Genomic DNA, 25,069 nt, shown 5'->3' on the forward strand with positions numbered 1-25,069 from the left:
ACTCCAACAAACAAACAAACAAACAAACAAACAGAGCCAACAACCAGAAGGACCCACGGTCAGAAGGAATTGCAGAAGGGAACAATGCAGCTAATTTTCTGGTGGAGAAGGTGGGTGGAGAATTGCAGAAATGTCACAGTTTCCCTCCCTCCCATTTTCTTCAAGGGTGTTTTCCTCAGAGCTCTTCCTTGCTCTTCTCCTCCCCACAGCAATCAGCCAAGCTGGGAAGAGGAGATTGTCTCTAAACTCAGCAGTGTGCCTTGAGCACAGAACAAGTGCTGATAGTAAACAAGTAAGCACAGTCGACAGCTGTGGCAACCACAGAGGCAAAGCCTGCTCAGTGACAGGAATGAAGGCTGTTCCAGAGGTAAGGAGGGTTTGTCTTTCTTTTCTGGTCACAGCTGTGCTTCTTACTGTTACTGGCCTAGAGGATCAGGGCAGCAGAGTTTTGGAACTCTGCATCCAGAAGGGTCTTGCCCCTGTCCCACAGTGTGCGGGGATTTCGAGCTCCTTGCTCTTCCTGTTACTCGTCCGTGCTTAGGCTGTATTCAGAGAATAAAGAACTGCAAAATGGTAATAATTTTATAACAGGTGGCCAAAATTTCCAATGTGAAAATCAGAAAGTCTATTGCAACAGATAATTCAGGAGCAAAGTGAATGTAAATAATTCACTTGTTCCTAAATGGTAAGGGATGAGATCTTACACAATGAAGAATAGTCATTTTTTTTCAGCCAAGTAAATAGTAGTTAGCCAAGTAATAGTAATTCCTTTTCAGCAAGTCAATTTTTTTTGCTCACTTCTCTGCCATAGTCTGCATTTGGAAAGTAAAAGCTACAGTGTTTTATGACCCTAAGGAGTCAGCAGAATAGAATTAGAAAGGTACAGAAGCAGTTAGGCATTTAACCTTTGCAAGAAGTTTACAGGAGTCAAGTAAGATGCTTTTGCTTTTGGCAGGTTTCTGTTAATGACTAAATAAATGGACATTTAAAAGATATTGGACAATAGTATTCTCCTCCTCCTCCCACCCCCCCACCTCTTTCTGTATTTTCTGTTCTCTTAGTGTGCTGGTACAGGAATCACTAACACAGTGTCCAAACATAGTCCACTATTATATTACTGGAGATGATAATACATTTCGAGAATGATGAACAGGCTGTTCGTTTTCTTAGCCTTTCCATGTGGGAAGGAGTCCATGCTGAGCATGTCTACTTCTTGTAGGCTTCATGATTTTTGTAAATAGCCATGTTTCCTGTTTTTGCAGTAAATTAAATAAATATTAAGCACGATGACGAGCACAGTTCTACATAATCTTTAGCTGATGCATGCAAAAAACAAACATGATTGAAGGCAAAGTTATACCAATGTTACAGAGATGGATCAAAACCAAAATCTTGGAATGGAATCTCGGTGTGAAGGTTCAACCTCTACTGCCGTACCAACAACCCCCACTCTTGGTATTGTGGGGCAACATAATTCAAGAGGAGGCGTTACTTTTGGAGCATCCCCCACAGATAGAAGCAGTGAGCAGGAAGGACGTGGAGCTCTTGGAGCGGGTCCAGAGGAGGGGAACTGAGATGATCAGAGGGCTGGAGCACCTCTCCTATGAGGAAAGGCTGAGGGAGCTGGGCTTGTTTAGCTTGGAGAAGAGAAGGCTTCAGGGAGACCTCATTGTAGCCTTCCAGTATTTGTAAGGAGAGTATAAAGAGGAGGGGCAATGACTGTTTCAAGGGTGGGTAGTGATAGAACAAGGGGGAATGGTTTTAAACTGAGGCAGGGGAGATGTAGGTTAGATATTAGGGGGAAGTTTTTCACATAGAGGGTACTGGTGCACTGGAACAGGCTGCCCAGGGAGGCTGTGGAAGCCCCATCCCTGGAGGCATTCAAGGCCAGGCTGGATGTGGCTCTGGGCAGCCTGGTCTGGTGGTTGGTGACCCTGCACATAGCAGGGGGGTTGAAACTAGATGTTCATTGTGTTTGTTTTCAACCCAGGCCATTCTAGGTTTCTAGGATTCTACGATCCTATGATTTGAACTCGCCTACAGGGACTTCATTAAAAGAGAGACATGGATCTGTTGAGGTGCCTCCAGAGGAGGACCACAGATGTGATGCTAGGGATAGAACCTCCCCTATGAGGACAGGATGAAAGAGCTGGGGCTGTTCAGCCTGGAAAGAGAAGACTCCCGGGAGATCTGCTAGTGCCCTTTCAGTATCTAAACGGGGGCAGTAAGAAAGAAGGGGACAGACTCTTCAGCAGTTCTGTTGTGGCAGAGCAAGGGGAAATGGTTTCATACTAAAAGAGGGGACATTTATATCGTATATTGAGGTTTAGAAGTTTTTGGTGTTAAGTGTAGCGAAGCACAGGAACTGATTGCCCAAAGATGTGGGGATGTCTTGTCCGTGGGTACATTCAACATCAGGCTGAGCAACTTGGTCTAGCTGTAGACGTCCGTGTTTATTGCAGGGGATTTGGACAGGATGACCTTGAAGGGTCCCTTCCAACACAAACAATACTCTGATTCTTTGATTGGGATGCAGGAGCTATTTCTTGAGGAGATATCTGAAATTAGTGCTCAACAGGCTGTCCAGGCGGATTGTGGATTCTCCTCCTCTGGAGACATTCAGGACCCACCTGGACACCTTTCCTGTGCAGCCTGTTGTAGGGGGCCTGCTTGGCAGGGAGGTTGGACTTGATGATCTCTGGAGGTCCCTTCCAGCTCCTGCAATTCTGTGATTCACTCAACTTATCACACTAACAGAATAAAGAACCACTAGTCCAGACCATCCTGTAATCAGCTTTATGGGCTCCAAATAGGCTTTGATCTCTTCAGGAGGCTATTCAAGGTGATTCCGTAAACCAGCAGAAGCTAGGAAAGGACATGCCTCCTCATGGCAAGCTGGTTCTTAGGTGCAGATTTCATAGCCCTGTGGAACCTGCTGTATTTGGAAGAGAACGGGAAACAAAGGGCGTGAAGCAAAGCCTATGGGAGTGGACTGGGCCTCCTGTTAGCCTTCTGGCACGAGTCAATAGTGAGTTTCTAGTAGCTTAGGGAGACGGCATAGCATATGGCCAGTGCTAAATGTAATGAGTTGTCTTTTCTTCCTTTTTTTCTGCACATTCCATTTTTCTCTCTACAGACCTGTGACCAGGAGCTGGGAACAGGTACAAAGAAAGAACGATGTCTTCGGGAGAAAAGCCTACTTTTGTGCGCCCTTCTTCTCAGTACTCTCCTTGGTTTTGCATTACTCATCACCTACATCACGATGACTTGTGCTCCAGGTATAATGTGGAATATCCTTTTCCCTGACTCCATATCCACCCTGTTTTTAAGATCTCTTCCTCCCTCTGCCTGCATGGATTATTGTGCCCAGTGTCTGTGTGAGGGTAAGACTTTCAGAAAGACAAAGAAGCGTAAAATACCAGCTGTAAAAAAGGTAGACTGTTCTGCCTCCTCCTTGTGTGATAGTAGGGAGTTATACCCCTGCTTGTCCTCCTCTGACTGCCATTTGATAAGCCTGGGCCCAGCTTTGTGAGAGAGCAGGATTATATTGTCAAGAAGTTCTTGAATTTCATCATCCTGGCTTCTAGCTTCTATGACCCTGCTCCATCTGCAGTCAGCTCCAGGAAACTGGCTCTGAATCTGAGATTTAGAGCTTCTCTTCCACTTGTCTATCCTTGATTTAATAAGCCTAGTTCTAGTTTTCTAATACCAATCACTACACTGATATACAGAAAACTCACATTCTCCTGGGCAGTGGGGAAGCTGTGAGTGGAGACCTGAAATAGTCAGTTATCTTTCAAATTCACTAAAAAGCTACCTGCAGAACAGTCCACACAAATGCCTGCAGAGTAGTCAACACAAATATTTAGCTTAGATAGCTTAATATTGAGGCTGTGTTTATATGGGTGGGTACACGTATCTCCTACTCCAAAACAAGCATGGTTGACAGGCACTTTTCTTCAACTTCTGTCATGAACGGTTCACTAGAGAAACTAGGGAAAAAGTTGTTAGTTTAGATCGTGTCCATTTCCACTCTGCGTACCTCCTTCCACTTTAACAAACCACAGTTTGAAACCATAGCATGAAAATCTTGCTTTGATCTGTGAGTGGTTAATTTAATAGTAGAGCTGATGTTGATGTTGTATCTGATGTCGATACAAGACCCTGACACTAAGTGAGAGCATACACCCATTGGGTTCACAGCATTCCGGATGAAGGAGGTTTTAAATGAAAGCAAGATACACCACAAGCAAGTCTTTGTCCTGTTTAAAAGCTGTCATTGCCAAGAAACGTCTGTTTCCCATGCTTGAACACCTCCCTGCGTGCATTAACCTCTTCTCCTCACCTCCTTTGTACCATGTCCTCCTTTTGCTTTGTGTGTGAACATCACCAGTAGTTCCTTGTTTGTCGCCTGGTCAAATCAGTGCGTGCTGTTTGAGAGAAAACAGAGAGAAGGCGGAGTAATGCAACCTGTGGCTGCCGAGCTGGAACCACTGGAGGGCACCACCCCTGGACGAACTGCCTGTCTTTGACTGACACAATCTCCCTTGCAAAGTGCAAAGCAGCCTTGGTGTGAAGTCAAAGACAGAGGGTATATTACTGCATCCTCAGCCAAAACTTACAGGGAGTTCAACAGTCTGTATGCAACGGAGCTTGTATCAAACAGAAATCTTATTATAAGTTTCCTCTTGTTTTCTTTTTTTTCTGGCACTCTTGGCCAGACTCCTGAATTCTAGGAATGAGGATTTCCACAAATTTGACTGTGGCAGCTGGGAAGGCAAACACTCAAGCACAAAAGTATCAGGAAACATCTCTGATGTGTTGTTGGAAGAAAACCAGCTGATATTGAAAAGGCTTCCTTCCTTCCTTCCTGCCTCCCTGCCTCCCTGCCTCCCTGCCTTCCTGCCTTCCTGCCTTCCTCCCTCCCTCCCTCCCTCCCTCCCTTCCTTCCTTCCTTCCTGCCTTCCTGCCTTCCTGCCTCCCTGCCTCCCTGCCTCCCTGCATTCCTTCCTGTCTTCCTGTCTTCCTACCTTCCTGCCTGGCCTGCCTGCCTGCCTTCCTGGCTCCCTGCCTCCCTGCCTCCCTCCTTGCCTTTCTTCCTGCCTCCCTCCCTCCTTTCCTCCCTCCCTCCCTCCCTCCCTCCCTCCTTTTCTCCCTCCTTTTCTCCCTCCCTCCCGCCCTCCCTCTTTCCCTTCCTTCCTTCCTTCCTTCCTTCCTTCCTTCCTTCCTTCCTTCCTTCCTTCCTTCCTTCCTTCCTTCCTTCCTTCCTTCCTTCCTTCCTTCCTTCCTTCCTTCCTTCCTTCCTTCCTTCCTTCCTTCCTTCCTTCCTTCCTTCCTTCCTTCCTTCCTTCCTTCCTTCCTTCCTTCCTTCCTTCCTTCCTTCCTTCCTTCCTTCCTTCCTTCCTTCCTTCCTTTTTTTTCTTTTTTTTTTTTTTTTTTCTCCCAGTTGTTGAATGTATTGTCCTCATTCTTCAATGTCACTGCTCAGATCTCTCTTTTCCTTCCTACCCAGGATCATGTGATGTTGAACCGAGCCTTGCACTCTTGACCAGACTCCTGAATTCTAGGAATGATACTGTAGACCCCTGTGAGGATTTCTACAAATATGCTTGTGGCAGCTGGGAAGGCAAACACTCAAGCACAGAAGTATCACAAAACATCTTTGATGTGCTGTTGGAAGAAAACCAGCTGATATTGAAAAGGCTTTTAGGTAGGAAGAGGTGATTGGTGTGGTACCTTCAGCATCTTCCTCAGTCAGAGATGAGAAAACCAAGAATTGAGTGCACAAGCATTCCTATAAGGAACTGAGTCCAGTTTTTTGTTGTTTTTTTTTTTTCATTCTTCTATCATAGAAAGTAGAGATTTACACCTATAAGAAAAGTCATATTAAAATACTTACATTTCAGACAGTTTAGTTCTTCTCTCCAAGTGTAACAGATGGAAGTCATTCCTTAAAATTTAGGAAACCAGATCATTTTCTTACTGCCTTCTAAAAGTAGATACTTTTTGCTGTGCCTGTCTGAATGTGCACTCTGGCTATGTCCTGATTCTATATGAGACCAAAGCCTAGATATGCTCCATGTTTATGTTGTCATCAGTTTCCATGCAAAGAAACTCATGGATTCCTAAGACCAAAGTCTTAGGAAGAGTCATGGCAAACATGAGCTCTCTTGCTTTGGGTTACTTAGAGAAGTGTGAATGTGTTTACTGAATTGGTCTGAATCAAAGTGAAAGGTGATGTTCTCTTAGAAATTTTCCTGTTCTAATACTGCCCATCTTTATTAGCTCTTTTGTAGTTTTTCGCATATATATATATTTTTTTTCTCCTCAGAGGCCCCACACTTTGAGATAAGAGGCTCAGCTAAGGAAAAAGCAATCCAGTTCTATCGCTCCTGCATGGATACCCAAAGGATAGAATCCCAAGGAAGTCAACTATTGAAGGACCTCATAAATCAGGTGAATGTTTGTGCTACTCCTTCTCTCTCCAGAAGGTAAGATAATTATTGCAAGGGATAGGAAAGGGTGAAGTTCAGGCTATGTGATCCTATATAACAAAATTTTGCTAGCGCCCAACTTGTAGGAGAGAAATCTGTTTTTGAGTGTCGTTTAAAGATTTAGCTTTCCAACCATCAGATACCTAAATGTGCCCTCATGACCATGCATGTTAGGACTGACGTGCAGCAACCAAGACTGCCGAGTGAGATCATCTTTAATCTCAAAAGCTCAGTTCAGTAGGATTCAACTTACAGATCAGGGAGCATCTTGTAAAATGGGTGAAATGCTTGTGTATGAGATCTGAGGACCATCTGCTACTTCAAGTTTCAGGACATCTTGCTTGGAGAGGAAAACGCTTCTCTTGTCATTCTGTGAGATTCCTCCCAGTGCCAGGGAAGGTTGTCTATCTTTCTGTTAGCAAAAAACATTTATGCCCTCTCTCCAAGGAAGATGCAGAACCCTTTTCAGCTGAAGGAAAATGACTGCAGGGCATCCTGTGTGTCTTCTTGTCAGGGAGGAGGAACCCTACATCCCTGATGTTTTTTGTTAAAATGAATGTTCTGGGCAGAAAAAAACCGGATGAGGTTTAACAAAAGCAAGTGTAGAGTCTTGCATCTGGGGAGGAATAATTCCATGCACCAGTACAGGTTGGAGGATGACCTGCTGGAGGGGAGCTCTGCGGAAGGGGACCTGGGTGTCCTGGTGGACGACAGGTTGGCCATAAGCCAGCAGTGTGCACTTGTAGCCAAAAAGGCCAATGGCTTACTGGGGTGCATTAAAAAGAGCGTGTCCAGCAGGTCGATGGAGGTGATCCTCCCCCTCTACTCTGCCCTGGTAAGGCCTCATCTGGAGTACTGCATCCAGTTCTGGGCTCCCCAGTACAAAAAAGACAAGGATCTCTTGGAAAGAGTCCAGCGGAGGGCCACGAAGATGGTGAAGGGCCTGGAGCATCTCTCCTATGAAGAAAGGCTGAGTGAACTGGGTCTGTTCAGCCTCGAGAAAAGAAGACTGAGAGGGGACCTGATCCAGGTCTATAAATATCTAAGGTGTTGGGGGCAGAATGGCGAGGCCAGACTGTTTTCAGTGGTGAGTGGAGACAGGACAAGGGGAAATGACCGGAAACTGCAGCATAGGAAGTTCCGCACAAACATGCGCAAGAACTTCTTTACAGTGAGGTGACGGAGCACTGGAACAGGCTGCCCAGGGAGGTGGTGGAGTCTCCTTCTCTGGAGATGTTCAAGACCTGCCTGGATGCCTACCTGTGCGACCTGCTGTAGGGAGCCTGCTTTGGCAGGGGGGTTGGACTCGATGATCTCTGGAGGTCCCTTCCAACCCCTACAATTCTGTGATTCTGTGATTCTGTGAATAACTTTGGAGAAGTGTGTCCTGTTTTCTCTTTCCTTCACAACAACATTTTTTCTGGTTTTTTTTTTTTTTTTTTTCCCCTGTATACTGTTCTGCTGTTAATTATAATGCATTTTTACTGTGTCACACAGTGACAGAATGGTTGAGGCTAGAAGGGATCTCTGGAAATCATCTTATCCAACCTCCTTGTTCAAGCAGGGCCATCTAGAGCCATCACCCAAGACCATGTCTTTCAAAATATCTCCAAGGAGACAGACCCCACAACATTTGCCAGTGGTCAGTAACCTACACAGTATAAAAAAAATACTTCCTGATGTTCAGGCAGAATCTCTTGTGTTTTAGTCTGTGCTCACTGTCTCTTGTCCTGTCACTGGGCACAAATGAAAATCCTGATTCCATTCTTTTTGCACATTCAGGTGCATTAATACACATTGATAAGATCTGTTCTGAGCCTTCTCTTTTCCACACTAGACAGTCCCATCTCTCTCGGCCTTTTCTTGTAAGAAGCTAGCATCCCTTAACCATTTTTGTGGCTGTTTGAACTCTCTCCATTAGCTCATGTCTCTCTTGTATTCTAGAGCCCAGAACAGTGCACAGTACTTCAGGTGTGGCTTCACTAGTGCTGAGAAGAGGGAAAGAATCAGTTCTCTTGACCTGCTGGCAATACTTTTCCTAATTCTGTCTAGGATACCGTTAGCCTTCTTTGCAGCAAAGGCACATTACTAGATCATGTTCAACTTGGTGATTACCAGGAGTCCCAGGTCATTTTCTGCCAGTCAGATTTTCAGCTGGGTGGCCCTCATGATATACTGGTGCTTACAGTTCTTCTCCACATGCAGAATTTTGTATTTCCCCTTTTTGAACTTCATGAAGTTCCTATGAGGCCATTTCTGCAGATTATCCATGTCCCTCTGGATGACCCTCTGGTGAATCAGCCACTGCTCCCAGTTTTGCTGTGGGCGCACTCTCCTCCGTAATCCATATTGTTAATGAAGACATTGAACAGGCTGCACCCAGAAAGAATGCCTGGGGTATATTGCTAGTTACTGGCTTCCAACTAGACTTTGCAACTCTGGACCTGCTGTTCATCCAGTTTTCATTCAATCTACTTCACTTGTCTGCATATCCAGCTCATTCATTCACATCTTGACTCTGAAGTTCATGTAGTGTCAGAAAGCTTTACTGAAGTCCAGGAAGATTCATGACTCTCCCCTCAGTTACTACGCCAGTCACTTCATTAGGGAACCTTATCTTATTGGTTAAGCATGACTTCCTCTTGGTGAAGCCATGCTAACTATTCCTGATAATTTTCTTCTTTATGTGCCTTGAAATGTTTTCCAGGATTAGCAGCTCCATCACCTTCCCAGAGACTGAGGTGAGGGTAACCAGCCTGCAGTTCCTTAAGTCTTCTTCCTTACCCTTCCTGAAGACAGGAATTACATTTGCTTTCCTACGATACTCTGGCACTTCTCTCAGTCTGCATGGTCAATCAGCGATTCCTGAGAATGATCTCACAGTAACACCTGCCAGTTCCCACAGCACTCATGGGTGCATCCCATCAGGACCCACGGACTTCCATATGTCCAGTTTGCCTAAGTATTCCCTGACCTGTTTCTCTTCCACCAAGGGTACACCTTTCTTGTTCCAGCCTTTCTTCATTGTCTGTGGGACCTAGATTTAGTGAAAGTCAGTGTTGCTAGTAAAATCTCTGTCAAAGAAGGTTGTATCTCAGCCTTCTTCATTTCCTATGTAACCAGATTATTTGTCTTTGTTTCCATCCTCTGTATGCTTCCTTTTTATGTTTGAGTTTGTATAGAAGGTCCTTGTTCATCCACACAAGCCACCTGGCATTTTTGCCTGATTTTCAATTCATTTAGATGAACAGTTTTGAGCTTGGGAGAGGTGACCCTTCAATATGTGAGTATTGTGTCGGGCTGGGCCGTTACAAAGTGTGCTGAGAATATTCACCTTGTGAGGAAAAACAGGGGCTTAGTGCTGGGGCCCATCTTGTTTAATGTTTTTATTGAGGACCTGGATGAGGGCATTGAGTGCACCCTCAGTTTGCAGGTAACACCAAGCTGGGAGGTGGTGTGGATCTGCCTGAGGGCAGGGAGGCCCTGCAGAGGGATTTAGACAGGCTGGACCACTGGGCTGAGGTGAATGGGATGAGGTTCAACAAGGCCAAGTGCTGGGTCCTGCACTTTGGGCACAACAACCCCATGCAGCGCTGCAGGCTTGGGGCTGAGTGGCTGGATGAGTGTGAAGAAGAGAAGGACCTGGGGGTGCTGGTTGATGCTCGGCTGAACATGAGCCCACAGTGTGCCCAGGTGACCAAAGGGCCTACGGCATCCTGGCCTGCATTAGAAATGGTGTGGCCTGCAGGAGCAGGGAGGTGAGCATCCCCTGTACTCAGCAACGGTGAGGCCGCACCTCGAGTATTGTGTTCAGTTTTGGGCCCCTCACTATAGGAAAGATGTTGAGGTCCTGGAGCATGTCCAGAGAAGGGCGACGAAACTGTGAGGGGTCTGGAGCACAAATATGAGGAGTGGCTGAGGGAGATGGGATTGTTCAGTCTGGAGAAGAGGAGGCTCAGGTGAGATCTCACTGCACTGTACAACTTCCTGAAGGGAGGCTGTGGTGAAGAGGGATTTGACCTCTTCTCCCATGCAACGAGCAGGACACGGGGTGATGGCTGCAAGTTGTACCAGAGGAGGTTTAGGTTGGACATGAGGAAGAACTTTTTCTCTCAGAGAGTGGTCAGGACTGCAATGGCTGCCCAGGGGGGTGGTGGAGTTGCCGTCCCTGGCAGTGTTCAAGAGGCATCTGGATGAGGAGCTGTGTGATGTGGTTTGGTGCTGGTGGTGGCAATGGTGATGAGGAGACGGTTGGACTAGATGATCTTATAGGTCGTTTCCAACCTTGTGATTCTACGATTCTAATATCAACTAGCTATTGTGGACCTCTCTCCCCTCTCAGTGTCATCTTGCAGTTTGCTGCTTGAGTGAAAGTTACAGGTAAGGAAGGTATGTAGAAATCTTCACGAGTTTCTTCTGTTGCTATTTGCTTTATTGTTTCTCAGTTGTCATAATGACTGAGCCCATAGGGGTGGCAGAAGTTCGTAAATATGAATCAAATAAATTTCTCTCTGTTTCCTCTCTAGGTTGGTGGATGGAACATCACAGGCATAGGGAAAGCAAAAGATTTTAATGAAACTCTTCAGATTCTCATGGGCAGATACAACACTTTTCCCTTTTTCAGAGTGCATGTGGGACCCAGTCCTTCTGATCCCAAGACCAATGTAATTCAGGTGAGTGAAATAAAGACAGAGAATTATCTGGAAATGCTGGGAATGAAGAGTCAATTGCGCAGTTCATGAGATCCAGCCCTGCTCAAGTTAAGCCTATGGTCTTTTCTGAAAAAAGTTTTCCTAACATTTTCTTTAATTTTCTTAGTTCTGTTACACAGATACACACACAAAACCAATCAATAGTTCAGAAAAATGAGCAGATGAGGAAGAATTAATTATTTTAATTTCCTCTGTTTGGCCATTGTATATTTCCATTACTGTGGAAGGATCTAGTTCTCATGTTCTTGGGTGTGGCTATTAGAATAACGTACAGTACATGTTAAGTGTTTAATACTTGTGGTGTACTATTGATTTTGCAGCGCATGGAGAAATATTTAAGAGTATTTATTATTTAAGAGAATTCCAGTCACCACAGATTTGTAATGGGATTGCAAATGAGATGCAGATTTTGATAGATAAACGAAAACTACTTAGTAAACATTTTTCAACAGTAAAACAATTTATTAACATTTCATATTCTGTGACACAGAGACAAAAAACATTTATTTAACGTACTATTACATTTCTGGTGTTTCTGGAATACTGAGATATTTGTCCTTTACTTTTTTTGCAGATTGACCATCCTGAGTTTGAGATGCCAGCTGAAAGTAAATTCAAAAAGAAAAATTATCTTGAGGTAACATATCAGAGGCTGAATAAAGGTAAAAATAGCTATTTGGCATAGGGATCTCCTTGAATTGCTTCCTGGTTCAGAGTGACGTATTTCCATGGGGTATGGTCAGTGACCTCTGAAAATGTCTCCAAATGGAATTTCTTAAGCAATTGATTGATTTTCTAAAAAAATAATAGTTTCTAAAGTGTAACCAATTTTTAGATGCCAGAATTAAAAATGTTAGTGTAGAAAGAAAAGATTCTAATTTTTTTCTTTTGTATTTTCTAGGTAGTATGAAACTCTATGTTTCATCTTGCAGAATGTTTAAAAAAAACTTTTTTTTCAAAGTGAAGGCTTTATAACCCATTAAAATCTCTGGACCTGGGGAGTGATTGCTAGCATTTTCAAGTTATTTTGAAGTATTTTAACCGAAATTGGGGAAACAAGGTCTTTGACCTTAGGAGTTATTGTAACAAAGTTAATTTCATCATAATTACAATTTGTCTGAACTGAGCTCATTTTTCTGCATAAAAACAGAGTTGATTTCAGTTTCTCTGTCTGAATCTTTCAGAATAGTTCTCAGAAAATAAGGCCATATGCAAGCATTCCTGTCATAGCTCATGAACATAGAAGCAATGCTACCATTTCCTCTCCATCCAAAATTCTGACTTACCATGTCACTATCTATTACAAGTCTCTCTTTTGAGTCCAAAGATAGCTGTAAACTGATTTTGGTATCTGAAGAAATAGTTAATTGGAAAAAAATTAAGATTATTTCCTTTTGGAATCACCTTGTTCTTCACTGAAAAGGGAGCTGTGTTTGATAAATTTTTGGACAGGACTATTGTGTTTTTAAAATCCTGTGGTCAGGATGGATGGGTGAATGGATGGACTGACTTACTTTTGGTCACGTCTCTCCCTGTGATCATATGCTCATATGTATTGCAGGTTCTCCGTGTGTATCTCTCATATTTGGAGAAACTGGGGGACCTACTTGGAGGTCTACAAGATGGTCCTCCTCATTCCTTTTCCCTTACCTTGTCCTTCATCTCCAATCTCCAGCGTGTTGTCACCCCCCTGCAGGAAAGACGGCAGAGGGGAATGCTGTTCTTTCGCACTACCATTAGGGAGTTACAGGTATCTATCTGTGCCTTAGAACTTAAGAAACACAATTATATATGACATTCACATTCTGAAGGTCCAGATCAAAACAGATACAAAATACATTGTTTAGATACCATTTCCTTGCAACTTACCCTTGGAGTCTGTTGAAGTTTAAATAACCTGTTAATTTGCTGTCTATTTTTTTATAGTAGTTGGACTTTTCAGGCCACAGAACTTTATACTGATTTAATAAAATAAATATATGTTATTCTTCTTTTCTACTATAATCAATATCCATAGCATAAAACAACTCAATTCACTGGAGTTATCTCTTATATGTATCAAAGGGACAATCCTAGTTTTCCTGTTATTTCTTGTCAGTTGATCTAAACTAGTGGTTTGCCACATAAGCTTTATTTTACTTTCAGGAAAAGGCACCTGCTATTGACTGGTTGTCGTGTCTCCGGGCTGTCTTCCATCCTATGCCAATTAATCTCTCTCAGCCAATTGCAGTGCATGATATGGATTATTTAAGAGGCATGTCACAGATCATTGAAGAATGGCACAAAGAAAGGTAAGAATTAATATTTATGGCTAGTAGTGAAATACATATAAGTATACATACGTACACATACAATATGGACCACTACAGTAGCTGATCTTAGACATTCAGTCACTCCAGTAGCTGGCCTCAGGTTGCCTGATCTCTGCATTTATTGGTACCTTCATATATGATCCATTGGGACTTGCAGCCCTACTCTGGTTGCAGGTACTCATGTATCTTCTTGCAACAAACATGTATGTACAAGCAGATCTCTTCAGTAGGTTGCACATACTGTTGGTTTTTTCAACAGCCAATTCTCAGACACTTTGTTTCTCCAGAATTCAGTTCCATCCCTGCCACACTCCCACCCCAAAGGAGAGAGAGTACGTACCCAGAAAATATTTAAGAATAGCATTTAATGAGATGAGACGGACTCTGGTGACCACACACAGGGTTCGGTGAGGCAAACATCCTGGCAAGCCAAAAGTTTACACTCAGCCATTCCCTCCTACCAGCTTTCCCCTCAATTTTACCATGCACGTTTCTCCTATTCCATCATCTCTCTCTTTTGCTGCCTCTGGTCATTCTTATAAACATCCCATAATAAATCTCTAGAATCCTCCAGTCTCTTTGATATATTCCATAACATGTTTTACCTAGTGCTAAAATTCTCTTTTCCCTTCCTCCCATAATTAGTCCTGTACCCTTGAAGTTAATTACCCCTTGAGTCTTCAGAGTGTTCTTGAGGGTGTTTCTTTGGTTGACTCATGTTAGTGGGTTTCATAGGAAAGTCAATGAGGAATTCATCCCCCTTTTGATAGACCCAGCAGTAGACCATTCAGAATATTTTGTTGCTATCATTCAAACTACCAGGTTCCCTCTGCTTCAAATGATTCCTCTGCACTTGCCATACCTCTTTGTTTATGATGACCTCATAACATGACAATCTGACTATTGCTGAAAAAAAACCTCACCATATCAACCTTGTTCTCTTATTCATGGCTTTCTGGCACTTCCAATGTGTTTTGTATGGTATTCTGCCTGCTTCTATTCATATTTGAATATTCAGTTCATAAAACTGAATACTGCTTGCTGTTCAGAACTGATTGGCTTCTGCTCATTTCCTAATGTTCTAATGGAATTACTGCTCAAAAATTTGACTTCATCTAGCCAGGAGGTGACTTCATCTTAATGTGAATCAAAGTGGTTCTCTGTATTGGTCTTTTAAAGTGCCATTTTCCTACAGGGTTCCGCATATCTATATGATTGTTTGTCTGGTTGGGAATCTCTCCCCTGCCCTTGATAGTCGATTCCAAGATGCACGTGAGGAGCTATCTAAGATTCTTTATGGGAAAACGGAATCCAAAATGGTGAGTTAATATTTAGCCATCTTCTTCAGCTTCTACAGCCACTGAATAAACTAAGACACACATTCTGGATGTTCTCTTGATATCTCACCTGGATAGAGCTCCTTAGATTTGGTGTGCACTGCAGCCTGCAAGATCAAGAGAAGCCTTTTAATGAAGCCTTCTTCCTCTAGCTACAGGAGGTGTCGAGTTCACAGGCTCTTGTCCTGTTGGAGGACTGAACCATACTAACATCTGCTGAAAAAGTAGCATGGTGAGCTGAAGGCAATCCAGGTGGCTCCTGAAATGTATCAAGGAAAACTTTCTAAACCAATAGACTCTATCTCAATAATAATCAATAATAATCAACTCTACTGGGGAGATGCAGTGCTGGACCTATTGTTCACTAACACCATTAAACTGATTGGTGACATCAGGATTGGAGGTTGCCTGGGGAGTAGTGACCTTGCAATGCTGGCTATTGCACTCTTGAGGGATATCACACAGGCAAAGAGTAAAATCAGACAGCCAAATTCCAACCCTTCAGAAAGTTAGTAAACATTTTTCCCTCTGGGAAACTGTCCTTCCTGAAGATGTTCAACAAACATTCAGATGTGGTACTACATGGGTTAGTAGAGGTATATTAGTGGTAGGTGGATGGTTGGACTAGATAATCTTGGAGGTTTTTCCAACCTAGGTGATTCTAGGATTCTATGAAATGTTTTCAGAATAAAACAGGAGAGATTTAGACAGGACATAAGGAAGAATTTTTTTTCAGTAAGGATGGTGAGGCACTGGAACAGGTTACCCAAAGATGTGGTGGATATTCCGTCCTTGGAGACATTCAAGGTCAGGCTGGACCAGGCTCTGAGCAACCTGATGTAACTATAGATGTCTCTGTTCATTGCAGGAGAGTTAGACTAGATGATCTTAAATGTTCCTTTCACCTCAAACAATTCTATGATTCTGTGATGATTCTATGATTTGACAAGGAAAACAATACTCACTAGGCCAATAAATGCTTTATGTTGGTGGTAGGTGGATGGTTGGACTGGATAATCTTAGAGGTTTTTTCCAACCTTTATATGATTCTATGATTCTATGTTTCTCAAAAAGTTGTGAAAGTAGACGTGATATACAAACTTTAGAGAGCTAATTGCATTGTACCATGGGATAGGAAACAATATATAGCTAACCACCTTCTTCTATGTTTTTGTCACAGCTAGAATATGAGTATTCATCTTATGTGAAGTTGAGTATTGTAAGTAACACAGTGCTTTACTGAGTTGAAGTTTCCTGAAGTAGCTTGAAAGGGGTTACGTTACATCCACAGCCGTCATTTTTAAATAGCTATGTATAAGCTAGTGACTGTGTGTTCACATATCTTTTTACCGTCTTCATCTTCTTGTCTCTTCCTCTTCACTCTCATATGTCTTGATTACTTTTTCTATTCTTACAGATCTCAGATGAGCGCTGGAGGAAGTGTCTGACTGATACCAGTTCCTTCTTTGAGCCAGTCCTAGGGCAGATGATTGTGAAAGAAATTTTCCCTGAGCAGAACAAGAAACTTGTAGGTATTCATCATCTTAATCCCAAGTAGAGCTCAGCTTCATCCCTTTTTTTTTTCTTTTTTTTTTAATCCCAACAACTAAGCAATACATCAAAGCAGGAAGATCATGTGTAGGTTTCATACCTTTTTATATATCATGTGGTTACTTATTTCCCCTCCTCATAGACAAATGGGATCAGAACAAGGGCACTGTCATTGCTAGAATAAACATTATTACCTTTATCTCATCTGTTAACAAAGTCATGTGTACAGCACAAATACATATGGAAACCCTACAAATACATGCAGTTTCAGAGTGCTTAACTGGGATGACAGTATCAACACTTTGCATCATAAATCCTGAAACTTTAAAGCAAGATTTTCAGTTATAAAGCCAATAAGCAGATGGCATGTGAGCCAAGGCTACATAATGTTTATGACCAGTTGTAACAGAAAAAAAATTCAATGACAAAAGATTCTGAATGGATCCACAGTAAATGGAACACCTCCCTGCACTGTTGAAAAAGCTTTTCTTTGTTGTTTTTTTTTTTTCCTTTGATGACCAAATTTCTTTTTTGGGGGGGGCAGGGGAGAGGGAAACTGATAGTATAGGCACCATGTTTTATAAAGAGTTTGCAATGAGAAGGGTAAACAACTCCAAGAAAAGACAGTGAAAAACTAAGACTGTATTGAAGCCCAAAACTAGATGAACAAAGCATAATAATTTTGTGAAGGAGAGATTCAGACTCTCCAGACATTTAGAAAGGGAGACACCAATGTGAAATACTCACGAATATTGGATTTTCATGTCACTATAGAACTGGGACAATTATTTTATCCGTTCCCATTTCAATAGCGATTGAACAAAAAGGGATTATGAGACTCTTATTTACAGTGATAGGCAAGAGGAAAAGGGGAGTGGGAAAGAATTGTGAGACCTGTGAAGAACTACTGTATGCCTACGAAACCGAGATCTAAATAGATGTGGAAACTACTATTTCCCCTTTCATCAAGAGAACTACTGTATTGTAGTTGAATTGCTGGATCATAGGAAGACAGTAGGCAGGCCTGAACAATGTGTTTCTGCACTTGTGACTGTGCCTTCTATTCTCCATTGCAGGCTGAGCAGATGTTCTCTGAGATCCAAGATACCCTCTGTGGTCAACTGGATCAGCTGGAGTGGATGGATGAACAAACTCGCCAGGAAGCTAAAACCTTGGTGAGTGCACAAGGCAGAATTAACTGAGGCCATCCTTTCCATCACCTTATCCACACACCAAAAACTATGTCGTTTTTTAAGTGCCATCAGGCATGTGTGATCATACACTGACACATAGGCAAAGAAGATCTAAGGATGCTGTGAATTAACTGTAATGAGGTACATTGTACCTTTAGTTTTATATATCTATAGAATTTAAAAACTACAAACTGAATTTAAGAAAATGTTATTAAAAAAGAAAAAGAAAAAAAAAAAAAAGAAAAAAAAAGAAAAAAGCACAATACTATGCCATAGGTCCCTGAGTGAAGAAAACAGAATAGCAAGAGGAGATGAGGTGTCTTGTTTAAATAGAGTGGTTGTTTTTGTAAAGGACTGATTAACAAGATCATAGTTTTGTTGCTTAGAAATAGTTCATAAAGAATTACCAGAATGTAGAACCTGTTGCTGGTCATGCTTCTTTTTTTTCTTTCTTTTTTTTTTTTTGGTTTGTTTGTTTGTTTTGTTTTGTTTTGTTTTGTTGGTTGTTATGATTTCAGGTGTCCAAACTACAAGTGGAAATTGGCTATCCAACTTACATACTCCAGACTGCCAAAGTGAACAAGGAATACCAGAATGTGAGCTAAAAAATATAACTATTTGCCTCTTACCAGCAGTTTACCTGTACTGGCTGATATTTTGCCTGCTACCAAAAGATTTCATGACTTCTGAATCAATGCAAATATCATATTGCTCTCTTTCTGAGAATGAATCCAATTAACCAGTATCTATTACTTCTACACTGTCATGCCTGTGTTGTCTCCTCTTGATTGTGATCTGCTTGCATGTTCTGTTCGGTGACAGATAATGTTCCTGTCACATCTTAAAGTGAGGTATTTTTAGAGCCAGAAGAAGGAAAACAAACGAAGAAACACACAATAGGTGTTCAATCTTTTGATGAACAATTTTTTTTTTTGCCTGTGGAATTTTCCTCTCAGTCATACTATCCAATTCATTACTCGATCACTCCATGTGATGGTGACATTTCTCTACTCTTTCCTTAGCTGGAGATAAATGAAGACACTTTTTTCCTAAATGTGGTGGCTTGCTTGAAGATGATGAGGGAGAATTCATTCTCAAAGCTCCTTCAGCATCATTCACAAGATACGTAAGTGTACAAGATATGTAAGTACTGAAATGAAAGATAATCAGAATAATGTACTTGTGGAATATACTTGTGGTGATCTCCACATCAATCCTCCCAGTCAAAACAGGTTCAAATGGAATATGTCACTCAGGACTGTGTCTAGCTGTATTTCTGTATCTTTTTCTATTGAGGGTGAAGGGGACTTGGGCAGAACTGGAAACAGTAGTAATAGATAATATTTAATTAGTCCTGAACTGAAGGCCATAATCATCTCTCCTAACTTACTGATGACACCTCCTAATCCTAAGGACAAGATGCTGCAGTTTTTTTTCTGCAAGAGTACGCATATATTAAAAATAAGCATTGTCTTGTATTTTCACCTATCTTATTCTATCAAAAACATCACTGTCGTGGAGAACAGTCTCAGACTCCTGAGAGAGGGATTTTTCTGCCCACTGTCATAAACCCTCGATGAAGAGAAATAGTTGGTGTTCTTGGGCTTCGCTAACTGACAGAAAAGCACTGACTTGATGTGAGTATTGGTGGAGAGATCTTAAAGGGAGGACATGGATGCTTCTGAAGGCAGGCAATGGAACTGAGTATACTGGGAATCTGACATTTTCAGTGTTGGTCATCATAGGAGGTTAATAATCTTGACTTATTTGACAGATGAAATCGTGAAGAGGAATCCCTTAATGTGAGTGAAAGTTATGCTCATAGCTCTGACTAACTCTAAATAAGCTAAGGTTTATATCACATACCTTAACTCTACATAATGTGAATTTCATCCTTCTCCTCTGCTGTATCAACTGTTGTAATGAGTGAACTGTTTCTGCAATGGAGAATAAGAGCAATCCATGAGGTAAAGAGTCAGTACATTCTCTCATTTCTCTTTTTCTGCTTCTAGCTGGCAGGTGGCCCCCTGGGCTGTCCATTCATACTACTCAATAAGGCACCACATGGTGGTCTTTCCTGCTGGAATGTTCCGCAGCCCTTTTTTCCACGTGGAGTTTCCCAGGTATGGAGAGTATGCAAAAGTGAAGCTGAATGTAGTCCTTTTACTACACCATGTTTCCAGAAAGAATATCAGCAGATCTGCCCTTAATCTCTCTTTCTTAGAGCATTCCAGATAAGGGGAAAAACAATTATTTTCTGAAGCCAGATGGAAATGGTTTGACAGTTCTGCTCTGTGAGGGTAGGAGGGCCCTATTGAGGGATTGGGACAGGTTGGATTGATGGGCTGAGGCCTGTGGGATGAAGTTCAACAAGTGTCAGGACCTGAAGTTTTGTCACAGCAGCTCCATGCAATGCTACAGGCTTGGAGCAGAGTGGCTCTCAAGCTGTCTGGAGGAAAAAGATCTAGAAGTGTTAGTTGACAGCTAGCTGAACAGCAGTGTGCTCAGGTGGTCAAGAAGGCCAATGGCATCCTGGTCTGCATTAGAAATAGTCGTCCAGCCACTCATCCCCAAGCCTATAACACTGCCCAAAGTGCAGGACCTGACACTTGGCCTTGTTGAACCTCATCCCATTCACCTCAGCCCAGCAATCCAGCATATCCAGATCCCTCTGAAGGGCTTCCCTACCCTCAGATCAACACTACCTCCCAGCTTGGTGTCATCTGCAAACTTACTGAGAGTATACTCAATCCCCTCATTTAGGTCATCAAGATACTAAACAAGATGGGCCCCAGTACCAACCCCTGGGGGACACCACTTGAAACAGGTTGCCAGCTGGACTTAACCACTACCCGCTGGGCACGGCCCTCTAGCCAGTTCCTTACCCAAAGGAGTGTACACCTGTCCAGGCCACAGGCAGCCAGTTTCCAGTGTCAAAGGCTTTGCTGAAGTCTAGGTAGACCACAACAACAGCCCCTCCCTCATCTACCAGTCTAGTCACCCAGTCATAGGAGGAGATGAGGTTGGTCAAGCACAACCTGCCTTTCATGAACCCGTGCTGGCTGGGTCTGATCCCCTGGACACCACACACACGCTGTATGATCTCACCCAAGATTATTTGCTCCATACAAATTTTACAGAGTACCACATCTGGAAGACAGTAAGTAGAAAATGTTTCTGAGTGCTCTTGAAGTAGAATAGGTTATAAAGAATTCTCAACTGTCTTTCTTTTCTTTTCAAAACCACTCTTTTTATGTTTATTTTTCAGTGCTGTGAACTTTGGAGCCATTGGGGTCTTCATGGCACATGAAATTCTTCACGTATTTTATGATTATAGTAAGTACCAGCTGTTGGGTGAAGCTTATCTTCTTTGTTTACTCTTCTGGACCCCACTAGCAGTTTACCTCAAGAGATCTTAAATCCTATTCCTTGCATTCATGTGTACATACATTATTAAAGCAAGTGAAGCTTGCCCATACAATATCAAATGGACTGCTAAGAAAACTCTGTGAGGGGTAGAAGTGAGCATCAGAAATACCTTAACTTAGGATTCTTTTCCCCCCACAGTGCATCCTGGTGGCTGTCCTACATGCAACAGTAGTATGCTACAGAAATCTATAGATTGCTTGGTAGAACAGTATGAAAGTTTTGGCTTTAAGGTCAGTGGTACTTCCACACTGTTGGAGAATACAGCAGACACTGGAGGTCTTGCCATTGCTTACCAGGTATTCTAGTCTACTTACTTCTCTGATTTCACTTCTATGACCATGAAGTCTACCAGATGGCTCAACTGACAAGTCATAACACCTGACTCTTGTGCTCCATTCCAGGATTTTTTGCAAGCCTGTGCCAGCAAAGCAGTGCTTTGCATTTCCTCTGCTGTTTAAACTGTAGGCTTTCCACCTTGCTTGTAACCTCACTACCACCATATAAAACCATTTCTTCCCTTCACCTATTCTGGGGACAACCTTTTTTCTTACTTCCCCAGTTAGATCACACTCACAAAAGCAAGTTATTATTTTATATTGGATTACTATATGCTTATGTTATACCTAAGCTGAGACACGAACTAGAATATAATGTAATATGATAATAATAATAGTCATAGTAATATTTTTCAGCAATACTTCTGTCTAGAACTCCTTCATGTAGGATTTGAGAGGTTTAATTAATTATTGAGTGTGGGGTGATCTGAGTTCTCTAGGTATCAGATGGTACCTATTACAATGTTACATGAAGAATTTTGAGAGGGTCAAGGAATTTTTGATGGTGTCCATAGCAACATTTTAAATTTTTTTATTCACATAAGTATTTCTTTCTTTGTAAATCATTTTCTTTTTTCTTTTTCATAGCGTAGTCATTAATCTCCTCTTCTGATCAGTTGTGTGTAGTAGTGTCTGAAAAGGGAAGCAAAGGAGTTGATGTTGCTCTTCTCCCTTCTTACAGATATTAGGGGTTTAGCAAGAGCAAGGCATCTCAGGGTGAGCAGAGATACAAACATGCTAAATGTATTAAATATATATTAGATTGATGTGTATAATTGAAAGAAGATATGTTTCTGGGTTACTGACTGAAAGGAAGTTTATAAGTTTTTTCTCTTCACAGGCCTATAAGAATTGGCTGAAAAAGCATAAACAAGAGGAGTATTTACCGAAGATCGGACTTTCACATGACCAGCTTTTCTACCTCAGTTTTGCTCATGTAATGAATTCTAGGCTAGTCATGTATCTCTCTCATTCTCCATTGTCTTTTGCATTATTACAGCTCTTCTCTCTCAATATTCAATCCTTTCTCCCCACTCTTTGAAGAACTGGATATGATGGATGTTGTTGGAAGGTTCAGCATCTTATTTTGAAAGCTAAAATTCATTTTCAGGTCTCCTAATTTGTCGTGGATCTCAAAGCAAACAAGAGGCCTTTCTATGAATATACCATCATAAATCTCTGAAATCTACCAATGTTAAGTTGTAGCAAACCAGTTGTCAGAGAAAGCTGACTTCATTGTCAGACACTAAATACTTTTTTTTTTTTTTTTTTTTTTTTTTTCCTGCTGTGAGCAATCAAATGAATGGAAAGAGAAACTTTAGTGGAAAAGTTGCATATTCCTCTGTCTCTTGTTCCATCCACCTCTTTGTTGTGATATACAGTAATTCTGAGTGATTGATAGAAAAAAATAATCAGAATGCTTCTTAAAGAACTAGAAATACACATACACTTAGCTGAAGATTTCTGTGGGAATATAGTTTAAGGATTTGTGCCATTGTACATAGTTGTGAAGCTGAGTTTATCAACATAGGATTTTGGATTTCTGCACTCAGAAAATTCTCATCCTTATTAGTCGCTGTGACTGTGTAAAGAAAAAAGTTCTGTGTATGTATTAGCATCAGGTCAGGGCAGTATGTAGAAAAGCAGTAATGCAGTTCTAAAATCACAAATAATTGGGTCTCAATACCAAGAACTGTATTTCAGAGGTGATCTGACAAGCGACTGGATCATTTCTCAATGAATAAGGACAGGAATCACAAGAATGAAGAACTTCAACTGTAAAGCCACAGTAAAGCCACATAACCTTCTTCCCAATCTCTCTCACAGTAATGTGGTGTTAAATACTCCCCTTTCTTAATGATCACTGATTTATTTTTGTTAATAAGCTGAACCTGAACACTGAGGGCTACATCTATACTGCCACAGTAGATGGAGTCCAATGTTACATAAGCCTGAAGTCCAAGATGGTCTAAATTTGTTGTGTTGTGGACTAGATGGCATAAAGAAAAACGCAAGTGCCTGATCAGATAGGGAAACTGGGACAGAGTGGAGGGAAAGGGATAAGAAACTAAAGTTCAAAAGCAAAGGGTGTTATTATTGTTGGCATCCACAAAAGCTTTTCCTTGTCTACTTCAGCAGTCCCAGTCATGTGGAATATGCAGAAGAGCTTTATGACCTATTTACATGAGCACTTTTGCATAGACTTACTTTTCTGTTTTGCTTCTCTTCAGGCAATGTGTGGACACCAGGATCCTGAGGATTTACAGTCTTCCTTGGATACAGATCCACATAGTCCCTTGCCACTTCGTGTCTATGGACCTGTCAGCAATAATCAGGACTTTGTAAAACACTTCCATTGTCCCCGTAGATCACCAATGAATCCAGACAGCAAGTGCCAAATCTGGTAATTTGTATGAAAAAGGAGGATGAGAGACACGACCCCAGGGAGATGAAATCTTGAGCTGTGAAAGTATGATTCATGGGTCATACTCAGGGCCAATGGAGTGATGTGGAGCATTTATTTCCTCTTCTAACTTCCTCTTCTTGTTATCCATTTCCCAGCAGTTTATGATAGGAATCATCTCAAATTGAGCTCATAAGAGAAAAGGGTCTCTTCCTGCTGCTCCCAGCACTGTCTCAGATGGGACAACTCTGTAGTTCAGCATGTCCTAAGGTAACAAGATGACTAGCCACTCCCTAGTAGGTAGCTTCTGAGGAGTTGTTAACAGAAAGACTGTTGCATCATTAGGCCTGCTGTTCAGTGTATTTCCCTGTCCACTGCAACAACATCACCATCATGTTGAATGGGCAGGACAATATGCTAGAGTCCTAAGACTTGTTCATACGAGATTGCATCTTAGAAAATTTCTTCGGGTTACATGGAAAACACACAAGTAAGTTACCAGTGAGAGAAGAGTCCTCTTCTCTTCTTCAGCAGATAAATGGAGATAAGTTGTAAGGAAAAATTAGTGGTTCCAGTTTCTAGGTTGAAGATGAGTCACTTAATAATGAAGGTTATTCATGCATTTCACAAGGAAACATCCTCGTTGATGGAAATGGGACTGGGAGTTGAAAATTGTTTCATTTTCTTCTTTCTGTCATTTCCAGAAAGATTCCTCTTTTATTCTTACTCTCTCTTTAGGGTTGAGGATATGGATAAAGATGAAGTATGAGGTAGTCACAAGGCTTTTCTAGAGGTATCTGGAGATCATTAACTTGAATATTCCAAATTCTCTGGATCCTGAACCAGGCTTTCACATCCCTACATTTGTAAATATTTACCATCCAAACAGAGAAGTTTATCTGACATATGATTTAATACCTACTTGAAACTGAATTTTATGTAATAGTTTACTTTGGGGAAAAAGGAGAGTTAAGAAATAATATATTTTAGGGTAGCAGGAGATGTGCAAAAAATACATTCTCAAGAGCAACCTAATAATTACATCAATTCAATTTTTAAAATTTCCCCCAATCAAGAAGCATTCAAAACTCCCCCACATTTTGCATACTGTTAGAACTGTTCTGTTTATTTTACTTATTATATTGAATGCCTGGTTATTGTGTGTGGAATAGATGAAGGCAAGTGGAAACGGCCCTTATCAATGTAAGTATTACATTGTGAAAAGCCCAGTAAAAGTGTTCATCTTCACACATTGACCAATGCAGCAAAATATTTTCCAAGAATGAACTGTTCAGAGATTTT

At 41.7% G+C, this 25,069-nt stretch overlaps 1 protein-coding gene across 1 annotated transcript; it reads left to right on the forward strand.

Moving 5' to 3' along the window:
- Positions 1 to 349: 349 nt before the first annotated feature.
- On the forward strand, positions 350 to 23,771 carry LOC306958536 (kell blood group glycoprotein homolog; the record flags this gene model as incomplete). Its single annotated transcript, XM_079550077.1, has 18 exons — positions 350 to 367; positions 3,137 to 3,278; positions 5,513 to 5,710; positions 6,332 to 6,456; positions 11,021 to 11,167; positions 11,781 to 11,843; positions 12,768 to 12,956; positions 13,352 to 13,497; positions 14,714 to 14,837; positions 16,273 to 16,383; positions 17,483 to 17,581; positions 18,118 to 18,195; positions 18,622 to 18,725; positions 19,612 to 19,722; positions 20,868 to 20,935; positions 21,167 to 21,324; positions 22,205 to 22,300; positions 23,595 to 23,771. The coding sequence occupies 18 exons, from the start codon at positions 350 to 352 to the stop codon at positions 23,769 to 23,771; spliced, it is 2,154 nt and encodes a 717-aa protein (XP_079406203.1).
- Positions 23,772 to 25,069: the final 1,298 nt, after the last annotated feature.

This window comes from Tetrao urogallus, assembly GCF_951394365.1.
Source record: "Tetrao urogallus genome assembly, chromosome: 1".
Taxonomy (NCBI): Eukaryota; Metazoa; Chordata; class Aves; order Galliformes; family Phasianidae; genus Tetrao; species Tetrao urogallus.